General features: G+C 37.3%; 1 protein-coding gene across 3 annotated transcripts in view; it reads left to right on the forward strand.

Annotated features, from left to right (window-relative positions):
• Positions 1 to 22,714, forward strand: part of TMTC1 (transmembrane O-mannosyltransferase targeting cadherins 1) — a 267,544-nt gene that overhangs the window by 234,122 nt on the left and 10,708 nt on the right. For all 3 annotated transcript variants that reach the window (XM_032268575.1, XM_032268576.1, XM_032268577.1), the window contains 2 exons: positions 5,664 to 5,772; positions 21,383 to 21,485. In XM_032268575.1, the coding sequence (XP_032124466.1) occupies positions 5,664 to 5,772; positions 21,383 to 21,485 (212 nt within the window). The remainder of the gene's footprint in view (positions 1 to 5,663; positions 5,773 to 21,382; positions 21,486 to 22,714) is intronic.

The following is a 22,714-nucleotide window of genomic DNA, read 5'->3' on the forward strand; positions in this document are numbered from 1 at the left end:
ATTGAATATGTCACGAGATGTTAGACAGGAATCCAAAATTTTTCTCAATTGCCAAATATACCCAGTCCTTAATTACTAAAAAAAAAATGAGACAAAACCTTTTTGCTTTTTCTAAATATCTGTCATTGACGTGGAGCCACGAAAGTGAGATGATGCAAATGTTTTTACTTAACACACAGGAAAAACAGCCCCTCTGCTGTGTAACCCAAGGGAAAATTCCCTGTGAAACTACAAGTGTTTTAACAGCAAAATTTGCACATTCTGAACAAGATCTAATTTCTACTTAACGTTTCTCTTATTAAATCAGTGGTGATGTCACTGGCCCCACAAACACATTCTCAGGAATTTTTAGCCTTTTGGAAGTTCCCAGGGAAAACATAAGAGAGTTGAGTTTTGCTGCAAAATATTAGGAGACTTTTATTTGCGTTGTGACAGATAACACAGGAGCTAAGACTTGGATACGCAATAGAGGATATTCACATAGAGCCCCTGTGAGAGAGAAAACTGCCTCTTCCAATCGCAGTATTCCCTCAGAGTTCCACCCTGCCCAACCCCATCCTGACACATTTCCTGGTACCAGGAGTATCTCTCATAGGGCAAATTAACCAGCCAGTGCCACCTTTCTCTTTCGCTAAGATTGTCCCAGGGAAGTCTTCTTTATCCTGTTTTTTGGGTTTTTTTTTGTTTTTTTTTAGCTTTCAGCGTCCTATTATATTTAGTCTCCTATTCAGTTCAATTGATCAGGCAAATCCTACATGCAAACCACGGCAGAGTTTCTTAAAGCATGGGCTATAACGTCCATGCTAAGCAGACTCACCTGAGAGGCTTAGAATCCTAATGATTCCTGGGCCACACCCAGACCTGCTCAATCTTATCAGTTCTGGCATTCTGCATTTTACCAAACACCTGGAGAGTCTTACACATCAGAATTTCAGAAGTATTGGTCTAAGGGAGAAGTAAAGACAAAATATTTTAGATCACGGAGGATTACTATCGGTCGTCAGCTGGTAACACTGTTTAGCAGCTAAGGAAATCCCAGTTGCTGCAGGGCAATGATAATGCTGAATCCTGGAGCAGTTTTATGCTTACCTGCACTTTTTACCTATCCAGAGATCCCTAAGAGTTCCATCAGTGCCAGTTGAACCCCATATCAGACGCTCTGAGAGTCCCTGTTGTTCTTAGTGTCTTCAGTATCATATGAGTTCTTAAAAGGATTCAGAGTTTTCCTTTCTGTGACTCCAAAATCAAAGTGTGTCTATGCCTGATTGGACACGGTGTATATACTGATGTTCAATTTTATCTATTTTTCAGCAGTCATGGGCTAGTTAACTTAGGCCTTTCAATATAACTCAGAGAAACAACCCATGGACTTGGTCAGTTCAGAGAAAAAAATTTATTTTAATATTTTTCCCCTTTGAAATTGACCTGTCAGTTTGGTCTAAATGGCTAAATTATATGTAATACAATGCTATATGAATTTAGGTCTGATGATTATTAGACAACATCTATTGTTTTGTCAGACACAAAGAAAAATTATTCTGATGTAACCTAAGCTTTTTATGAGTAATTTGAAATGTAGAAGGATATTATTTAGGAGAGACTATGTCAAAAACACCACATTCTCCTGGGTTTTAAAAATTAATAAGAAAAGAATAGAGGAAATAGGTTTCAACGGGTGATTTTTAGAAACATTAAATGAGGTAATAATAAAAGCCAAAACATAAACAGTACCTACCATGTGCCTGAGATGTATGGGGGTCTGAAAATTTGCCTCAGGAAACACAGCTAGTAAGTGGTAGATGTAGCATCAGAAGCCAGTCCTTCTTGTTTTTGAGTCTGTGCTTTTAGCTATCATATAGTGATTAGGTGGATGGGCTGCTTAGCAGTATGCTCGGTATGGAATAGATTTTCAGTATGTGGATGCTGTGCTTGTGATTTTCTTATGATTCTAAGTTAGCCTTGGGCTGCCTCTGTCTTTCTTAGGATCACATCTATAACACTTGAAGAACCGTGGAAACAAAAACATAACATGCAGAATCATATTGTCACTTTTTGTCATCAAATTTTATCCAAATATTGGAAAACTTCTTTAAGGACATTTACAAAGATCTAGAAATAAATAGCAAAACTCTGGTTTAATTTTAAAAAATAAAACGAATGCAGCAATTACTGAACTTCTACTCTGTGCAAGTCACTTTTCTAGTCTCTGGAATAGGAAGAAAAAAAACTAAGATTAGTAAGATGTAGGTTCCACCTATGAAGGAACTTGAAACCTAGTGGTCACAGACAAATTGTATAACATTTAAGCGAGTGAACACAGAAATGCTAAGTGTGGCCTCAATGGAACAGTCTAGATTTGAAATTCTAAATTAGAGTCCAGGTGTTATCGAAGCTGTGTAATTATCAATTGAGCTCTCTAAAACTTAGTTTTTATTAATTTGGGGTGATGGTGGTTGGTATTTTTGTCTAAATCTTTGAAAGGGAGATAATTATACCAAATGTATAATGCTTAGTGAGAAGTAGAGTAAATTACTTAGCATGGGCCTTGGCAGAGAGTCAATGTTCAGGAAACAGCTATTGTGAAACATGCAGCTGGAAAAGCTTGTCTGCATGGCACAGTCAGTGTTAGATGGACCTGGACCCTGCTCCCAAGAGGCGGCTGTAGGTGCACCACATGTGCTTCCCTAGGGCCATAAGCTCCCATCAAGGGGTGAGCAAGAGAGACTATAGAAGAAATACTCTCCTATTTCATTGAGCAGTGGTTTGTAGTTCTCCTTGAAGAGGTCCTTTACGCTCTTTGTTAGTTGTATTCCTAGGTATTTTATTCTCTTTGTAGCAATTGTCTCACAGGATTTTTTAGAGATGATGTTTTTTATCAAGAATTTGGGTTCTTGGTGAATAACTTTGATGATAATCTTTCCACTGTGTCACATGAATGTTCATGGACAACCTCAGACATTTAGGTTCTTGGACTGTATTGAGTGGTCATCTTGCTGAGTTCATATGCAAAATATCTAAGTTTCTATTCTAACTGATGTGAGTCATGACATATGAAAATGATTAAATCATTGCTATGAAGATGTTGTGGGGGTTTTTTTCCTTTACTCTGCCAATTTGAAGAATATCTAAGCTAAATTATATCCCAAGGGACTTAATTGTCAGCCTTAATTTTCAAAGTCTGAATCTTTCTTTGAACTTTCAGAGGATTTCCAAATTAATGTTATTAAATATTTATGAATTTTTGGAGGAAGAGTTCTGCTAACCATAAAACCAATAGCCAAATTAGTAGGATTCAAAAACATATTTTATTTAAAAAACATGTGCTAATGGAAGAATTACATCAAGGTATATTTTAGAATAGAAACTTAAGTTTATGTAAACATAGTGGACTTGCATGGAGTCTTGCACGTACTCTTTAAATGTTTGTCAATGAAATGAGTGAATCAATAATAAATCACTAAGAAATTAATTATAACCATGAAACTTGAAAGCCATCCCAAGGACAATCCACTTAAGGGCACAGATGTTATACCTGTTCTCAAGGACAGGACTTTGCATGGAGAAGAGCCCATTAGGAGTTAGATAGACCCTAATAAGGTGGACTGCCACCTCCCCTGAGAAACAGCTAAGTACTTGACATATAATAGATAATGATAAATATTTGCTTACTTGAATTGTTAAATCCAAGGTCTAGATTGGAAGCATGGCATTTATTCCCCAAGGTCTATAATAGGAAACTCCCTGCTAGTTGAAATTGCCGTGTGCAACCTTATTGCTCTATTGCTTCTAACACCTAAGAACTCAAACTTATGGAGTGAATATTAGTTTTCCCTCTACATAACTTAATCCTCAGAAACTGCAGCTGTGGGTGTGGGATGTGGAGGATGGAGAGGATTGTGTCAGGGGCTACTGTCAGCTGCCTTTGATACCTAATGGGACAATTCTACTGAAATGTCAGCATGCATACAGATCACTTGGGAATCTTTTGAAACTGTAGGATCAGATTCAGTAGTTCTGGATGGGGCCTGAGATATTCTGCATTTCTCACATACTCTCAGGTGATGTTGTCTAAGCTGGTCTACGAATCACACTTTGAGTAGAAAGATCATTAGGGGTGGATTTCTAAGAAGTTAGAATCAGCAGATATGGTATGATGGAAGAGCACTCAAGAATACTTATTATAAATACAGATGAGTCACTTGACTTTCCTGAATCAAAAATTTCTCATTAGAAAAATGAGTATAATAATAGAAAATAATATCTATCATATGTGATTGTTATAAGAAATACATTAAATGCTATGTGAAGAGATATGAGAGTATATGGTACATAGTCATTGCTAAATCAATACATAGTAAAAACATAAGCACACAACTCTATATTGGTAACTGTTAAAGATGACGGGACCTTTAGGCTGTGTGCTTGCTATAGTTCAAAGGATTCCCTTCTTCATTGCAGAATCACAATGTCTAGCACTTAATGAAAGACCAGTATCTTTGGAATTGTATTAATAGCAAACTCGATCACTTCCAATACTGTGCATTTTTGGTCCCAAAGACATTGATATCAGGATAATGACCCAATGTCTCCTCATTCGATTTAACAGGAAAGAGAACTTTGTCTAACAGGAAAGAGAATTTTAACCCAATAAAATGGTCATGACTTTTGGGCCTTGATTACTCTTTAAAAGGAAGTATCATCACTGGGAGAAGAACTGAATGAGGAAGACAGAATTAGCTTCAATTTTCAGTAAAAATATGGTGATAAAATGTCTCATTATTCTTTACCAACCAGTGGTCACAGTGATCTCTAATTTCATAAATTACGTATGGAATATTTTCTCTCTTAGATGTAAAATCAAATATTAGCATTGGCAGTTTGGCCTGATTTGTACCTAGTAGGTACAGCTACCCTTAGGAGCTCAGCCTGCAGTGGTGTGACCAGTACTACAGAGACCCACATATCTTCATATAACTGTAAACTGGCTCTCATGCCACCCAGACAATGTCCCAAAATTGTTCTCACTAATAAACCTGCAAAATATTGAATATAATTCTCAAAAAGTATACAGCAAGCCAAGCAAGGTGGCTCACACCTGTAATTCCAGCATTTTGGGAGGCTGAGGCGGGTGCATGGCCTGAGGTCGGGAGATTGAGACCAGCCTGGCCAACATAGTGAAACCCCATCTCTACTAAAAATACAAAATATTAGCTGGGCATGGTAGCAGGCACCTGTAATCCCAGCTACTAGGGAGGCTGAAGCAGAAGAATCACTTGAACCTGGGAGGCAGAGGTTGCAGTGACCCAACATCTGGCCATTGCACTCCAGCCTGGGCAACAAGAGAGAAACTCTGTCTCAAAAAAAAAAAAAAAAAGAAAGAAAGAAAAAGAAAAGAAAAGTACACAGCAGGAAATAGAAAGTAGAAAACAGTGGATAACCTGAAGTGTAATTTACATCTTTACATCTCTTCCCATGGAGAATTCAGAGACAGAAAGAAACTGTTAGCACCCTGAGACCATCTATTTTAATTCATTTGCAATAAAATCCAGAGTGAATCAGCTAAGCTTTGCTAAAAGAAATGAGATATTTAGAGTCTAATCAGAGAATTGAAACAAAGTGTTATTAAAAGATGTTCTCCACCATCCCTCCGTTATTATCTATAGGTCTCAGGAGAAAAAGGAAGAAGCTATCACCTTACTGAAGGATTCCGTTAAATATGGTCCGGAGTTTGCAGATGCATATTCAAGTTTAGCTTCATTATTGGCTGAGCAGGTAATTGTTTCACACAGTAGTTTTTTTCAATGTCATTGTTACATGTATAAATTAATGTTATACAGATTTTTGTACCAATGATTTAACTTGTAAATCAATATTGAACAACCAATCTCTAGGTCAGTTTCTTTTGGACAGAAATTAAAAGCCTAATTTTCTCACTCTAATAATCTCTGTGTAGTGTAGATGGCCTTTAAACAAATATGGTCCATAATTGGCCATTGATATATTCTCTATTACTTTGGCACAGAATCGATCAAGAACAGTATATGATATTTGCTGTTTTTATTACTACTTACTTGTAATATTTTTCTGAGGAATTGCTAGTGGTCTAAGATCTCTGAACTCAATATGGAGCCATTTGATCATCCTACAAATTCTGTTTTAATATCTATTAGAATATTACAGAGGCTCGTGACACAGGCTCTTAAGAGAACATTTCTTATGGCATAAAATAGAGATGTGTTTTCAGTCCCCTCCTTCTTTTCACCCGTGTCTAAATGATTTGATACCAGTTTTCAGAGTCTTAGATGACCCCTCCTACAGGGAAACAGACATAAGTTGTCTTCTCTCTAAATTGATGATATAGCTTTGTTGACACACATAGTACCCTTGATAGACAGTAGATTCTGCTACCATAAAATTGCCAGATTACTTTAAAACTCAAACTCAACATATCTGCATATACTCTGCAGCATTCAATTGGCTTAAGGGTAATAAGTGGTTTCATACTGTATGTCAGTTTCATAGGGAGCAATTTGCATCAAAACTTTTTGGAGGATCCAGCAAGAAGCAAAATCAGGACATTCTATGAATATTTAAGTGACAGAAAATATAAACCTAGTTTTTTTGCTCTTTCTTCCTGTAGGATAGGTGGGCTTTAGATTAAAAGCCTGTGTCTGTGTTAGAAGTTTTTAATGCATGCTTTAAGTACAATGTATAAACTAAAATGGTCATGGCTATGGTCTATGCTATACACTGGCAGTCCTCAGCTGTTCTTGGCTTGTGTTGAGACAGACATAGGGGCTGGCTCCATCAGTGTTGCTTTGTCTCACCTCACCGCGGCTCCTCCCTTTTCATGGGACCCTTCCCTGCCTCTCACTGGCTGGTTGTCTTGCAGTTACTCAGATGTGCCAAGTGTGCTTCTCTCTCACAGCGTCTGCACCAACTGTTCTTGTAGCACTTCTCTCCTGGATAGATGTCTTAGTATTTCCCAGATATTTTATACCGTGCTGGTTTCTGACTAAATGTTACTATATCAGAGAGGTCTTCTGTGATGACCCTTTGTAAATAGCAACCTTTCCCTGCCCATCATGTTCTCTACCACCGTGTCCTGCCTTATTTTCCCTATAGTATTTATCACCATCTAAAACATATTTATTTGTTTATGGACTTTCTGCCACCATTAGAATATTTGACTCTATGAGAATAGCTATGTATTTTATTCACCTGAGCTCATTTTAAAAATGATCAAGATATTTAATGATGTTGAACTTTTAGTTCCTTCTGTAGTATCTTTGCATTCATCCTTACTATTAACAATTTTTGTAGCAGATGGAAGTTTAAACAGGATAATATATATACTTTTTCCTTAGTTATCTTTAAGGAGTGTCAGATGGTGTATTTAAAATCAATTACTTGATAAATTTAATATTTTGTGAACTGTAATGGCAAATTGCTATCAAGTTATTGCGTTTTACATAGTCAAAGTTGTGAACAATTGTTAAGAAAAATAAATGATGACTAGGATCATTATCTTTTCTTACATACAGAGGTCTCATCTTTTTTTCTTTTTTGAGACTGAGTTTCACTCTTATTGCCCAGGCTGGAGTGCAATGGCGCGATCTCGGCTCACTGCAACCTCTGCCTCCCAAGTTCAAGCGACTGTCCTGACTCAGTCTCCTAAGTAGCTGGGGTTACAGACACCCACCACCATACCCAGCTAATTTTTTGTATTTTTAGTAGAGACGGTGTTTCTCCATGCTGGCCAGGCTGGTCTTGAACTCCTGACCTCAGGTGATCCTCCCGCCTCAGCCTCCCAAAGTGCTGGGATTACAGGTGTGAGCCACCGTGCCTGGCCAAAGGTCCCATCTTTTAGCACTTTCTTGTCCTAGATATGAATGTAAAATGCTGTGATATCTAAAAATGTAACTGAAAGATTGAAAGGTTCTTTTTCTGCTCCTTTGGGTAATTGATTTGACCATTAAAAGGACAGAGCAGCTGTTGGGCATAACTCAGGACTGCCTTCCTTTATCTGACTTTCAACATCCTATCTTCATGTTTTAAACTATTTAGTCATAAAAGTTCATTGGATGTGCAAGCAAGGCACAAACTGTTAGAGAAAAACCCACCTAGCCTAACATTTTTTGGTAGCCAAGAAATTCATTTCTTGGTTGCACAATTTTATTTAACAGCATCCTGGCATTTCAAAGACCCAGAGTACACGAAATCAGTATTGACAAACCTCGGTCAATGTGTAACACACAGTGAAGCCATCCCCTTGGTCAAGCAACTTGTCCTCCATTGATACCATCTGTCCACATGCACGGCCCGCACAGACTGTGGTTGTGGTCCACTCTCGTGCTCCAAAGCTCTCTCCTACACTCAGCTGAAATCACCCATTTTCCAGGCAGTTTTTCAGAAGCTGGACAAAGGATTCATTCTGTATTTATACCAGCCTGACATTTCTGGTTTTCTAGTACATTTTAGTTTTTCCTGCCGTGTAGTGTATTGACTACCGTTTCCAGCTCTTTCATTTGGCACACTTGATAAGAATAGTTTTAGTTAAATAACTAGTTTATGTCTTTGATATTTTTGAATGTTGTGAAGATCAGTAGCAGATAGGAATCCCTGCAGCATATCTGTAGAAATTTCTTTCCAGGTTGACCTTTATCTTATGCCAGACTCCTTGAGTAAAGTTATTCAAGCATTCGTTAATCTGTTGAATTATATTGTCATCTAGCTCACCTCTCTCAGTCTTGTCTGCCCGATGTTTTGAGACACTTTTTCAGACACCTGCCAAAATCCTTCACCTGATGGAAGGTTGTGAATCTATAATATCAAAAAAGGAAACTAAGTTTATTTGGTATGCCTTGCTCTTATTATAGGCATGCTGCTGTCTATTGACATTATTTCCCATCCTCAGTGCCAATAAAACTGTGAATGTAATAAGCCCTTCTAGGATAGGATTTGTTGGAAACTAATATTGTGTTCTTTACTCTGTTGTAACTTGCAGGGAGAAATTTAATCTGTTTGTTCAAAGTAGGGGATTTGACAAATTTGAAAAATAGATTAATGAGTTGAAAAGTCATTACATGGTGAAACATATTAAGGCCATCATGGAGCCTAAGTTTTCAATTGATAGATAATAGGAAGTAATGGTAAATATCTGAGGAGAGTGTTCTGAAATATGTGAGGAAGAAAACCTTGTGGAAAACACACAATGTATTTGGCTTATATTTGCGTTCTGCTATGAGTAGTTGAGAGCCTTGTTTGCAGAAGAAAGTGAGGGAATGGATAGACCATCATGGAAAAAGATTTCGTTGGTACATAGGGACTGTTGGCATATAAAAGTTGAAAGGAAAAGAAAAATAGAAAATTGAGAACTCCAGGTCAGAACACCTAAGAAACTGAGAAGATATATGGCCACTGATAGACATGGAAAAGCCAGAGAGAAGCAAGATTTTATTTCCTTATTTAAAGAAATAGGATTAGTGACAACATTTTTTTCCAGTTAAACTAGTAATATAAATATATAAAGGAAAGTGTGAAAAATCAGAGAAAATAATGTACATCTTTTATTTGTAATATAATACCTGGAAACAACAAATATTTCATTATTTAATATTATGCATGTCTCTAAAATATATTTATGTGTTTCATACTAATATTTATATATTGTTTGTATCCTGTTCTTTTCACTTGCCATTAAATGATACACACTATTATATGTTTCTTCATGGTGCTAAATGACCATAAATACCACTTAAATGGCTGCTTACTGGTTTATCAAAATGATTCACTGTAATATACCTAATAATATCTTAACTGTTGGGACACTTGGATTCCTTTTTATTTTCTTTTGTGGCATTGAACTTTTTCTTTCTTAGGGCTTTGTTGAAACAATATTTTGAATCATTTCCTAATGATACATTCCTAGAAGAATTTCCATATCAAAAAATACCTTACATGAGTCTTGAGACATGTTACCAAATTGCTTTCCGAAAGGCTACTTCCAACATACTCTGCCACCAGCAGTGTGCAATCTTTATGTTTTTAATTTAGTGGAACATTTAAATGAAAATGGCATATGGACCAATGGGAGTGAAAGAGATCAGGGCTAGAAAAATAGGATCTAGGACTTAAAAAAAAATGAAATCGTATTATAAACATATAATTTCCTCATGGAGAAAATGAAGAATAGTGTAGGGAAATGCCCTGAAGAATTTTTTTAACCTTCTCATTTTACATAAAACTGTATAGTACACAGAATTAAGTGGCTACTCACGGTCATTCACTAATTTGCAGCAGAACCTGGACTAAAGCCTGGTCTCTAAGCTCCTGACCTGCCACTGTTGCACTAGATGACGCTGGGGCCCCGTGAATAGACTGTGGTAATGGGCCATAGTTACTGAGGTTAGGCATGGATGGGGTAGAAAAGAAGTGAGACAAGAAGCCCAGAAGGATGAGTTGTTACAGAAGTTAGGCACATAAAAATGTTCAGAAGAAAGTTGATGCCACTCTGTGTCTACTGCAGCAAAGAAGTCAAAATTGAGAACAGAAGATAAACTCTTAGCTTTGAAGTCAGGGTGGTCTCTGGCCTGCTATTCTCTTTGTTCTCCATTAGCATTCAGAACTGGCTGTACTCCAGCTTCACAGATAGGATTGTAAACATTTATAATCCCACAGTCATTTTTAACCATCCTAGTCTTGCATAGATTATATAGCTTTGCTTTACAGTAGCAGTAAAGGAAATAAAATTAACATTGTTTATGACTCTGGCCACTGTAAATTATGCTAGCCCCAGGTTTATAGCCTATTGAAAAACTCAATTAATTAAAATGATAGCACTTAAAATAAAATATTTTTCCTTCATATATTTTGAAATATGACCTTACCCAATACAAGAGTGAAAAGAAAATTGGAACAATAAAACATAAGTTGGAATTATGTAGCAAATAAAAAGTCTGGGATCAGTTTCTCTCCTGCAAATGCTATATTTTGGGAACATTCAGCTATATACCACTCTCTGTGTGGCTAAGTCAACTTGGAAGAAGAGCCTAACTTAAGAATTTATTGATGTAATTATTGAGCACTATTTATTGAGCACCTAGATGCCACCAAGGACCAGAGTGTTGAAGCGGCAAGTTATATATGTAGATACCCTCATGGAGTGTAGTATAGAAGGGAAGGTTACCTCTAAGCAAAGATTTACAGCTCCCTCCCCAGTGTCTAACCCAAGGGTAACAAATGTACAAAGGGAAAGCACCAGTGAGAATGTTAAGGGGACCTAATCTAATGTGGGAAAGGAATACATGGGGAGTGGGGGTGGTTGCCAAAGGGTGACCTTTAATCTGTTATCTAAAGGACTGATGGACATAAACTGGGTAAAAGTGAAAGGAAAAGCTTTCTAGTCAGAAAGAATAGACCCTCTAAGGTCTCTGAGGTGAGGAACAGTATGTAGCTTACTTCTAATACGTCAACTTAAAATCATGACATGTATAAATTTATTTTCATAGATTCATTAAAATCTCTAAAAATAGGCTTTATTTCTTAAAAAGGAAAAGAGAAAGGAGAGCTTTATTTCTTACAAAGGTTGTAGCCTGCCGGCTGGCCACCTTATCAACTGGGAAGTGTAGCCTCTAGCAGAAAGCAAAAGCAGGCACTTTGAAGGAGGAAGGGCATGATAGGAATTTATGCTGAACGGGCTGGCTAACTGTGCATGTTCAACAGATTATGGGAGGAACTGTGAATATTTATCAAGGGGTTGCACATGCGAAGTAAGCAAACACATATGTTACATACATCCCATGTGCACTTTGAGGTGGAGACATAACATTTAAATGCAGAGGCATCCTATGCACAGCCTCCATGGACTAGCCAGAACCAGTCCACAGTCAATGATTTCTTAGCAGGAAGGAATGCTGGTCAGTTGTGTTGAGACTGCAAAAAGGGCGGGGAGCCCTGCTGGCACATAAGACAGTTGGTTGAAATTAACAGTGGACAAGTCTTTCAATGGGGCTAGTTTCTGTTCAGCTCTTAGGAAAGAAAGTCTGATGGTAGTTAATTAGCAAAGGAGCGGGTATAATGCTTGAGGAACCTTACCTCTGGTCATGGCTGGGAACTGAGTTTTTAAGGTTTCTCTGGGGTCTCCTTGGCCAAGAGGGGGTGTGTTGAGTTAGGTGAGGGACTTAGGTTTTTATTTCTATTTCTCAAGTAGAAAGAAAGTCACATACCTGCAAGTATAGAGAATGAAGGCAAAATGACAAAAGTCTAAAGAAGCAGGAAGCTGCAATTGTATGCAAATATGGTTTTCACCTCTTTTCCTGGTTTCAGGACTGCATTATACCCTGTAGTTGCTCACTTTTGTCACACATTCTCTTTAGAATTCATTGTATTGTTCTTGGCATTCCTTCTTTAAAGTGGTCACTTCTTGTTTGTATAAATTCTCAGAGTGGTGTTGATCACACTCTGCTGGGAGATGAGGAAATCTAGGATTAGAAAATACCTTGTCTTTCCTTGGTGGGGAAGAATGCCAAATTAATTGATTCATTTTAGTTGGATAGGAAAGAGAATTAGACATCAAATATTGATAGCATGTTTCTTATAAATATTCATGCTGATGGCATGTGGGTGGAGGAACTGTCTTGTAAAGAAAACGAAAACAAAGAAGAGGGTGAGAAAACAGGTGTCTCTTTATCTATTGGGCTGCTGTGTCTTGAATAGTTTCTTGGAGAAGTCATTGACATAAGTGTAAAGATCTGTTAGTCCGTAATTTCCCAGGTTTGTAATAGTAAATAAAGCCATTTGACTAATAGAAAGACACTTTAAGATTCTGTGTGCTTTAAATTATTGATTAGAGTGAAAGCACTTCTAGAAAATCAGTTCAGACACATGGTGACCCTGATGTCATGACACTGGCACCATTTTTTTTCTATTGGCCCTTTACTGCTTTGGAATACCACTCTTTACACCTCTATAGATTAAATACACATTGTTACAGGCCATCTATAATCTGTTTGCAAAGTGTTGACTGGAGACCCCCAGGGTTCATGAAGGTTTACGTGCTTTTCCTAATAGTACTAAGAAGTAATTTGCCTTTTCCCTCGCATTCTCTCATGAGTATATAGTAGTTTTCTAGCAGCCACAGGATATATTAACAATTATGAAAATGCTATTGAAATACTCTCTCCTTTTCTTTAGATATTCCAACCAAATATATGTACATAAAACAGATTGAATGTAGAAGTAGGTATGAGAGTCCAGCTGTCTTAAGTCAGACGTTAATGAGATTTACAAAAATATAAACTAATGCCACTATTCTCCCTATTTTTTTGCTTTGAAAATAATTATTTTTATATAAATATATTTATGTTTGAGTTTATTATTTTAAGTAAACTGACATGTTTTTTTCTCAGCTTTTTTTCCAATGTAGTAAATGTTGATAGATGTAGTCCACATAAATGAAAAGTTCTTTGGAATTCTCTGTAACTTTTAGAGTTCAAAGTTATTCTAAAATTAAAAAGTTTGACAATTTCTACATGAAGCCAATATCCATTTGTCCCTTGAGTTACTGGAACCTGAACTATAAAGTTTTCCAAACATGCTATTTAGCTCAAGACAGTAAATTATAGTCAAGGGTCCTGTCTCAGGACATCTATTTTTCACTTTTCCTTTCTTGAGGTAAAAAGTGTGCTATACTGGGTAATTATAGCATATACAAAGTGAGGATGTTGACTGTGTTTTATCTCTCTTCCAAGGCTCATTTTATTTCCACCCTACTGGAAATGCTTTAAGTCTTGGAGAGGAGCCCATGGTTGCATGCTGCCCATTTTTAACTGCTGCCCTTGAAGGCCAATTTCACATGATGGCTGTGGACTCTGGTGTACAGCAGACAGTATTAATATGTCACAACCATTCCCTGGGTCACAAATATTTTTAATTAAAGTTGTCCTATAAATAGCTTATATTCATTTCCTCTGGAACTTACAAGTCAGTAGAGACTAGAAATGATCAAACTTAGGTCAGGACTTGTAGCCAGTTGAATTAAATGAAAGCGAGTACTTGAAACTGAGCTTCAGGGATTAAATAATAGTGCTACTTAAGATAAATGCATTACCCTTCCAGACAAGGTGGAATTTACTTTAAAAACCTACATGGTATTTTCTCCCTGGAGAAGTGGTTTCATTTTTTTGAGTAGAGTTGATCATTCCTTGAATTGATAGTCAAGTGAAATGAAGAGAAAGACAGATCTTAAAGACATTTTCTTAGAGCCTTGAAACTGCCATTGAGGGTCACTGAAGGTACAGGGTTGTGATTCATTGCCCTTGACACACTTGGTATTTAAATTTCACTATTTCTTTGGATTTTGAAAATATTTCTAGTGGAAAATCAGCTCAGCTTATGGATGCAAAAATAAGAGAGAAGGTTAGATGAAAAAGATAATCTTTTTGCCTATTTTGGAGGAGCAAGAACATGGGGAAAAAGTATTAGATAACGGTACAGCAGTAGTTGCACTTAAAAACTGTTGTTTACTGTTGTATTTAACTTCAGCAGCTGAGACTGTGAGGACATCGATTGCATTCCTTTCAGAAAAAAACACCTTCTATCTTAACTAGTTTGGTTATAAAGATGTTTTTCAGATTTTACGTAGCCACAGATAGTTTTCAAGCACATCTGTGTTATACAGCCGCTGAAGGTAATAGTGATCAATGTCTTTGGGCATTTGGATCATGACAGGCATACAGCATCTGACCCCAGGTGTGGGTGCCACTCTTGGCTGCTTCCCACATACCTTGTGCTTCTCCTCCCACAGCTACATTATTGTCTTTTTCTTGTCTGAATTCCACTCAGTGGTGAAGGTAGGGATTGTGTCTCTCACTCACTGTTCGTTTCACTGTGTACATGCATGCCACGTGTGTGGCGTTAAGTTTAGCTTGAGACAGCTTCTGCTCATCCTGTCTTTCTCAGGTCTTTTGATTGAAAAATAGAGCCTCTTCTCCCTCAAGGAGTAAATGCTTTTTAAAACCATTTAATTACCATCTTGGTTAAATAAATTACTATTATTCTACAGTGACCTGTGATCATATTTTAATTAAATGTTTTAAACCTTTGACATATTCGACAGGTTCTTTCCTTAAATGAAATTTCAAGTTGAAAATTAAGTCTTTTTGACCTCAACTACATGGGATTCCACAGAGGGTTTCTGCAGCATCCAAAAGAGTTTATAGATTTATTCGTCATGTTAAACTATGAGAGGCATTGTCAAATGAGTCATGTTTAGCCTTTGAGTTATACTTTATGGATACATGATTAATATATGTTCCAAAATTGTAAGAGATTTTTAAAATTCCTATATGCCTTGGTATGTTATCTGTCATAATTGTGGTTATTAAGTTAAATTATTATAGGCCACAGGAAAAAAAATTTTTTGTCAATTACATCTTTAATCATGACTGTAGTTAACTTTTCCGTAGTTAATTGCTTAATTGTGATACATTTTCTAAAAGCTCTTGATAAAGAATTAAAATCCTAGAGTTGGCATGTCTTCAAGGATGTTCACAGAAAGGATGAAAAGAACCCTGACAAGCATTCTTGAATACAGGTTTCTGATAACTTAAAGATCACATCATTTGCACTAAGAATTCCCAAAACTCTAATGGACTGACTGACTGGGTTATAAAACATCTAACGCAAGCAAGACAAGAATTACTTGAATACAAAGAAAATACTTTGCCAGATTTTCATGCTAAATCAGCCAGCATTAAAATGTTTTAAGTATACAATTTAAATAAACTCCTGGTTGAATTCAAATTACCTATTATGGCTCACCTAATAAACAATGCTATACATCCGAATTGGAAAACAAAATTGGTATTTGAGAGGATCTAAATTCAGTATTAAGCATATACTCACGAAGACCCTAAATGGCCACCTGGTCCTTTCTAAATCCTTCAAGCTTTCATTGTTAAAAGTTCTGTATCCCATAACTCATCATAGGAGGGATAATCTGATCCAGGTTACATTTTTAAAATATTTATTCGTATGGTGACTGTTCCAAATTGCTAAAATGGTTGACTAATATTTGGTTGATCAAACTCATAATCCTGGGAAGATGATCAAAACTTCAGGTACATGATGTTACCTGATGGGCAATTTAAACATTTTTAGAGAAATTTCATTCAACTGTCATTTTTAATGTATATTTTCTGGTTATATAAACGTTTTTTCATACAAAACTCTGATGCTGAAATAGTAGCTAAAACGTTATTAGAAAGTTGTTTCCCTTGTGGGACACTCCTAGAAAAATCTCTAGCAATAAAGGCACTTGTTTCAATGGACAAGTTGTAAAACAATAAGGTATTTCAGATACAATAGCATTAGGCAAAGGTAACTGAATCAGCTAGATTGCCATAGTCAAAAGTAGTACAGTGGATAATCAAATCCACTCCCAGGGGAAAACAGAAGTTGACCCTTCTAAAATGGTCGCTAGAGGGCCTATGCCCCTAATAGCAAAACCTCATTTACCTTCTGCTCCAGAATTCTGATATGACTAAATGCTACAAGGCTTGAATACATCATGCCAAAGTGTACTTCTGCTAGATAAAAAAATAAAAAAACTTTTCATGGTTCATTCAGTGACTGGGGACAACCAAACCCTTCATGGTCTAAAACCCAGAGATTGTATCTTCTGAAATGATATCAGAAAAAGACTGCCCTTGGCTAGGGACAGTGGCTCATACCTGTAATCCGAGTACTTTGGGAGGCCAAGGCTGGTGGATCACCTGAGGTCAGGAGTTCGAGACCAGCCTGGCCAACGTGGTGAAACCCTGTCTGTACTAAAAATACAAAAATTAGCCACTGGATGTGGTGGTGTGTGCCTGTAATCCCAGCTACTTGGGAGGCTGAGGCAGGAGAATTGCTTGAACCCAGGAGACGGAGGTTGCACTGAGCCGAGATCCCGCTGCTGCACTCCAGCCTAGGTGACGGAGCAAGACTCCATCTAAGAAAAAAAAAAAAAGATTACCCTTGCCACCTACACTACAGCTTTGGGGCCTCAAAGCTTAGGTTCATAATCTCACAACTCAGAAGGGCCCTCCAGACTCTTAGAACTATACACCCATTAGAAACCTTAAGATAAAGCTAACCAGGAAAGTTTCACCCCCTAAACAGATGACATCGTAGACATGGACAGCTTTCCCAAGATCACAGATCAAGACTCCTCTGCTATTCTCAGACTTTTACCTCTCTTAATTTTTCCCTTGCTTATGCCTCTATGAATAATAAAACTAAAAAGGGGGATTTGTGTACATCATAAGGTATACTTTTATTTGTAGAGAACTTTGCAGCCAGCCTTATACATTGACAATCTTAAGCCTGGGTAGAAAAGATAAAGGACCAATGTGAGCAAAAATATTTAACGGCATCTTTATTCTTCCATAATCAGAAACAGAACATTGGTTCATTCCTTTTCACCTACATCATCGGTTTAAAAGAACATTGCCAGGGATCCTTCCCTCTTCTAGTAAAGTTTAAACATGGAGTTTCTTTAAACTTTTCTAGACATAATTCTTATGCCCCCTTTTTCATAATTTGAAGGAGACAATGATTAAAATTTGTTCCTCATAATAGGCTTTATAATGGATTCTACTACAAAGACTGTGATTACGCAACAGACATCTTTAAGTTCTCTTGCTAAGGTTGTGCTGGATAATAAAATTACTCTAGATTACCTACTAGATAAACAGAAAAAAAAATCTCTACCATGACTGATACTACTTGTTACATGTAAATAAATACATTGAATATTATAGAGATTTGGTTTTAGGGTGTTAATAAACAGACTGCTGGGTTAAAACAAGTAGACTCTTTGTCTGGCTCATTCTTTGATCTATTTCATTTTAGTTGGTTTGATTCACGGAGATGCTGACTAAGGAGCATACTCCAAACTCCTGATATGATCCTCTTGATCATTATAATTGTCTCTCTACCACACTATGTTCTCTCTCTTTGAGATGACAAAAAGTCAAAAGTGTGTTCTCATAAAGACTTCATAACCAATAAATAATGTACTGAGACCAAAACTGTAAAATAATGGTAACTGAAAATGGCATTAAAAGTCTACTGGTCACACTCACTTAAATAAAATCCTGACCAAAAGGAAGAAATTGTTAAACAAAATTAGAAGATGCTGTTATTTTGGACTGAGTTCATACTCTGGGCCCCAGCAGAACAGACCAGACCAAAATAGAGTCACTCATGCTAAGTGTGACATAATCAAACTAAAACTTTTAAAAAGTCCCAGACAGGTAAGCCGTAAAACAGATCCAAGTTTTCTTTCTCCTCTACTAAAAGCAAGATATTCCAACACAGAGAGGTCCCCTCTACTCTCTTTCAAAAAAAATAACCTGAAAGCCTGGTTCCCATCTTACAAAGCTCTCTGTTCTGCTATTTCCCAGTGAGACATAAGACCAAATAAATGCCTTTACAATAGTGGCAGAGTGACATCAATGCCTACAGTTTTGGTTCACCTCTCAATTTTGAGGGGAGCATTGCTAAATTTAGCCTAGAACTGCCTCCTTGCATATTTTAAGCTTGGCCTAAAAGTTTCTCTGTACGTAGTAAACTGTAACCAAACTGAGTGCCCTAACAGACCACCTTGTGCCTATTACTCTCTTACCAATCAGACAATCAAGGCAGCCAACTGTTCAAACTATGTTCAAGTAAGACAAAATCTGAGCTGTAACCAGTTCAGCCGTTTCTCACTTCTATTTTCTATAAGTTGCTTTCCTTTTTCTGTCTGTAAATCCTCCCTGACCACATGGCAGCGGCAGAGTCTCTCAATCTGTTCTGGTTCAGGGGGTTGCCCAATCTGTGAACCCTTTATTGCTCAATTAAACTTTGTTACATTTAATTTATCTAAAGTTTTCTTTTAACATTGGTGTTCATGAAATATTTGTCAAGGAAAGGAGGGTGGAATGGGTTGGACAGAGGAACAGATGGATGAATACCCAAAAGTATTACTATTTCTTTTTATGCCAGAGTCATGTTTGTTTATTTCCAAAAATACTGCTTTTATTCAGGGCTCCCCAATTCCTTGCTGGCCCACTGAAAACCTGGCTACCTGGATCCATTCTCTGTCCCCATGTAGCTATGCGATTTGGGGTAAGTAAGGATAAAGGCCAGCATGATAACCCTAAGTGCCAACCATGTGCTGAGCATTGTTCTGAGTGTTTCAAATGTTTTAATAGATTTAATCCTCAAAACAACCCTATGATATAAGTACAGTAGGTATCCTTGATTTACAGTTGGGACACATAGCGGGTAAGAAAGGTCGCACAGACAGTAGATGATGGGGCTGAGATTTGAATCCATGTAGTCAGGCCCTGGGAGCCTCGTTCTTAACCGCTATGTCGTACTTCTATAGCCACTGCAGTAAATGTGCTGAATGAATGGATGCATGAATATATACCCTAAGGTATTCTCTAGATGTTAATTTTCTCAGGTTGTTATGTAATTGTGTTCTGCCTGTCTTCATTTAACACACACACACACACACACACACAAATTGTCACAGTTGTCAGTCCTTTAATGGACGAGAGCTTCATAAAGCTTTTCTTCTCTTCAAAAAATTGAAAGGAACTATCTTGAGATTTTTATTCATCCTTAACTTTTTTGAGTTTGATAATTTGTTGAATTTGGCAATGAAAAACCATATTTTCAGAGACATGGATCCTTATTTTTGCTGGACTGTAGATGAAGTTTGACAAACCACATCTTGTTCCCTAATGTTACTTAAATGTATGTACTCAGATGGCACTGGTCATTCTACAGAGGGTAAAGTATGTGTTCCTTTCTGGGTCAAATCAGATTTTGGCTTCTTGGCTTATTGTTCAGCCCTCAATGTGAATATCTAACACATAATCACAAGCTTAAGGTGTCGTGTCTCAGGAAATTGTTGCTCTCCATTTCTTGGTCATATGTCTGGTTGAATGCTCAGTAGCAGTAACTTGAGATAAGGTTTTGGAAAATGTCCATATTCAGGGCATATGTATATTTTTAAAGCTGGCACGTGCTTTGTGACAAATTACTTTCTTTTACCTGATCTTCGCAGCAGTAGTAGGAAAAGATGACATTGATAACTTGTGGATAAATAAGTCTTAGTATCTGGGAAACTTTGATTAATTAATTAAATTTTACCTTCTGTATTGTAAAAGAAAGTGTGACATAACAGTCTGTAATGGTTGTGAAAAGTGTACCTAAAAGGGCTGAGCACATTGGCTCAGGCCTGCATTTTGGGAGGCCAAGGTGGGCGGATCACTTGAGGCCAGGAGTTCAAGACCAGCCTGGCCAGCATAGCGAAACCCCATCTTTACTAAAACTACAAAAATTAGCCAGATGTGGTGGCACACGACTGTAGTCCCAGCTACTCAGGGAGCTGAGGTGGGAGGATCACTGGAGCCTGGGAGGCGAGAGTTGCAGTGAGTCGAGATCATGCCACTGCACTCCTGCCCAGGCAACAGAGTGTGACGTTGTCTCAAAAAAAAAAAAAAAAGAAAAGAAAAGAAAAAAGTACCTAAAAATAACTCAGAATTATTAAAGGTTGTTAAAGTGAATCTTTAGACAAGTAGAACACAAGAACAATTAGAATTGGAGCTCCAGAATGAGAGATGTGGCGATTGACCTGAACCTTGCCACACAGGGTAGAGGTACACCCTTGAGGGTACGTATAATCCTGTTGGAAGAAACAGCTCAGAGGGGGAAAGCATGGACTGAATATGGGAAGTAGCCAGCAGTCTGGTGGGCTGTAGACATACTTCAGGTAACTAAAGGATAGGGCAGAGCCCTCCCCATCATCTGCATCAGCCTCCCCTCAAAAACCTCCCAGAATAAGTGGTACAGTATAAAGTACAGATAACAAGAGTACCAGCTATGCAAAATGCAGCTATCAAACAAATTCCTCAGACCGCCCTGCCTCCCAGCCACATTGCCACCTCTAACAACATTCCCCCATGTTTGTATCCCCTGTTTTCATGTGAAGAGTCACCAGGGTGAAGGGCATCCTATTCGAACAACTATTTTCAGGCTTTCTTTACTGGTAGGCATGTGGTACAGGTCAAATCCTTCCTAATGTCCCATTTGAGAAAACATCTTGTTTGCCTTAAGGGAAGATATGAAGATACTTAATACAGATATGAATTTTGGGTATATGTACACAGTTAATATTGCATTTAATTCAAACAAAGTTCATAGTGCCTCATCTCAGTGCCTGTTGTATATATTAGGTGCTTAGTAAGATTTTTTGGCTTTTCCTGCTCCTAATATTCAGTTTATTGTTAGTTTTGAAAAACTTTTTTGCTTATTTTGTTTGTTTGTTTGTTTCCTTTTAAAGGAGAGGTTTAAAGAAGCTGAAGAAACATACCAGGCGGGAATAAAGAACTGTCCAGACAGCTCAGATTTACACAACAACTATGGGGTTTTCTTAGTTGATACCGGTAAGTGCAATTAAAAAGAAACTGTTCTGCTGAGATTAGCTAATACCATTTATCAAGCAAAATGGAAGGCAAATAATCCTCAGAAGTAAAATTCACTGGGCTTGGCAGGAAACTCACACTATTGACAGTCATTGTACCTTGGGGCTGTCATTTCTCTAAATCTTCAAGCTCGATTCACTACAGTCTGCCCATTCTTATACTCATTTCTCTAGGGAAAGCTCCTCAGGTGACAGGAAGTAGCCTTATGATTTAATGAGTCCTGGTCTTCTTCAAATATTATGTATATAAATTTATAAATCCATGATAATAAAACGTTTCTCTACAATGATGCAGAATCTGCCTCTGAATCTAGTCCCTGCAGATAGTAAATACTTTTCTATAACATGTTTTTTAAAAGCTTCCAGAATTGTTCTATCATTCCTTCCTTGATACACATTTTAGAAACTGCATTATTAAAATAGATATGATGCTCTTATATAACAGGTGCTATGTAAAATACACTTACTTTATCTTATTTAATGGAAAACATTACTGGGCATGAATTCTCTTTTCATTATGACTTATGCAGGGCCCCTGTACTGTTGGCATGCAATGAATACATATAAGTAATGAAATTATGTTTGAATGTAAGGCCAAAGCACCACTTTGTTCTTGTTGACTACTAGACTAGCTGCTCTGCAATAAAATTTAATTTTAATTAGTTTTTCAATATGAAATGCTTAAAGGGGTTTTATTTTCAAGGGTATTTGGAACTCTCTTGTTTTACAGAATATAAATTTACATTCTGATACGTCCAAGAAACTTACCTTATTTTTGCATGTGTAAAATTGCTGTGTAGTGCCACCTGCTGGTATATTGGCCGCATAATACTAAACTGTCTTGAAGATACAAAAACCAGGAGAAATCTCTAGTTGGGCTGGTCTAACCCTCTTCCTTTCACTTCAGCCACAGTCCCACCCCAAAAGTGATAACTCCCTGACCACTCTATGGCATTGAGTCTCTGCTACAGAGACAGAGACTCCTAGGGACCTCCTTCTCAAGCTTGTGTTCAAACAGATGCACTTGAAAAGGTTTCTGTGTAGATAATAAACATTCCATTGTATTTGAAACTTTGTAGTGTTCTAAAGTTTAGCCACTGAATATAGTTTCACCAGGAAGCTACTCTGAAGAAACTTACCAACTAGAGGGTAATCCTTCTGGTTCTGGCCTGAATCTCACTTGCCCTGGGA

The sequence above is a fragment of the Sapajus apella genome, unplaced genomic scaffold (genome assembly GCF_009761245.1).
Source record: "Sapajus apella isolate SASKATOON/1434 unplaced genomic scaffold, GSC_monkey_1.0 scaffold183, whole genome shotgun sequence".
Lineage (NCBI taxonomy): Eukaryota > Metazoa > Chordata > Mammalia > Primates > Cebidae > Sapajus > Sapajus apella.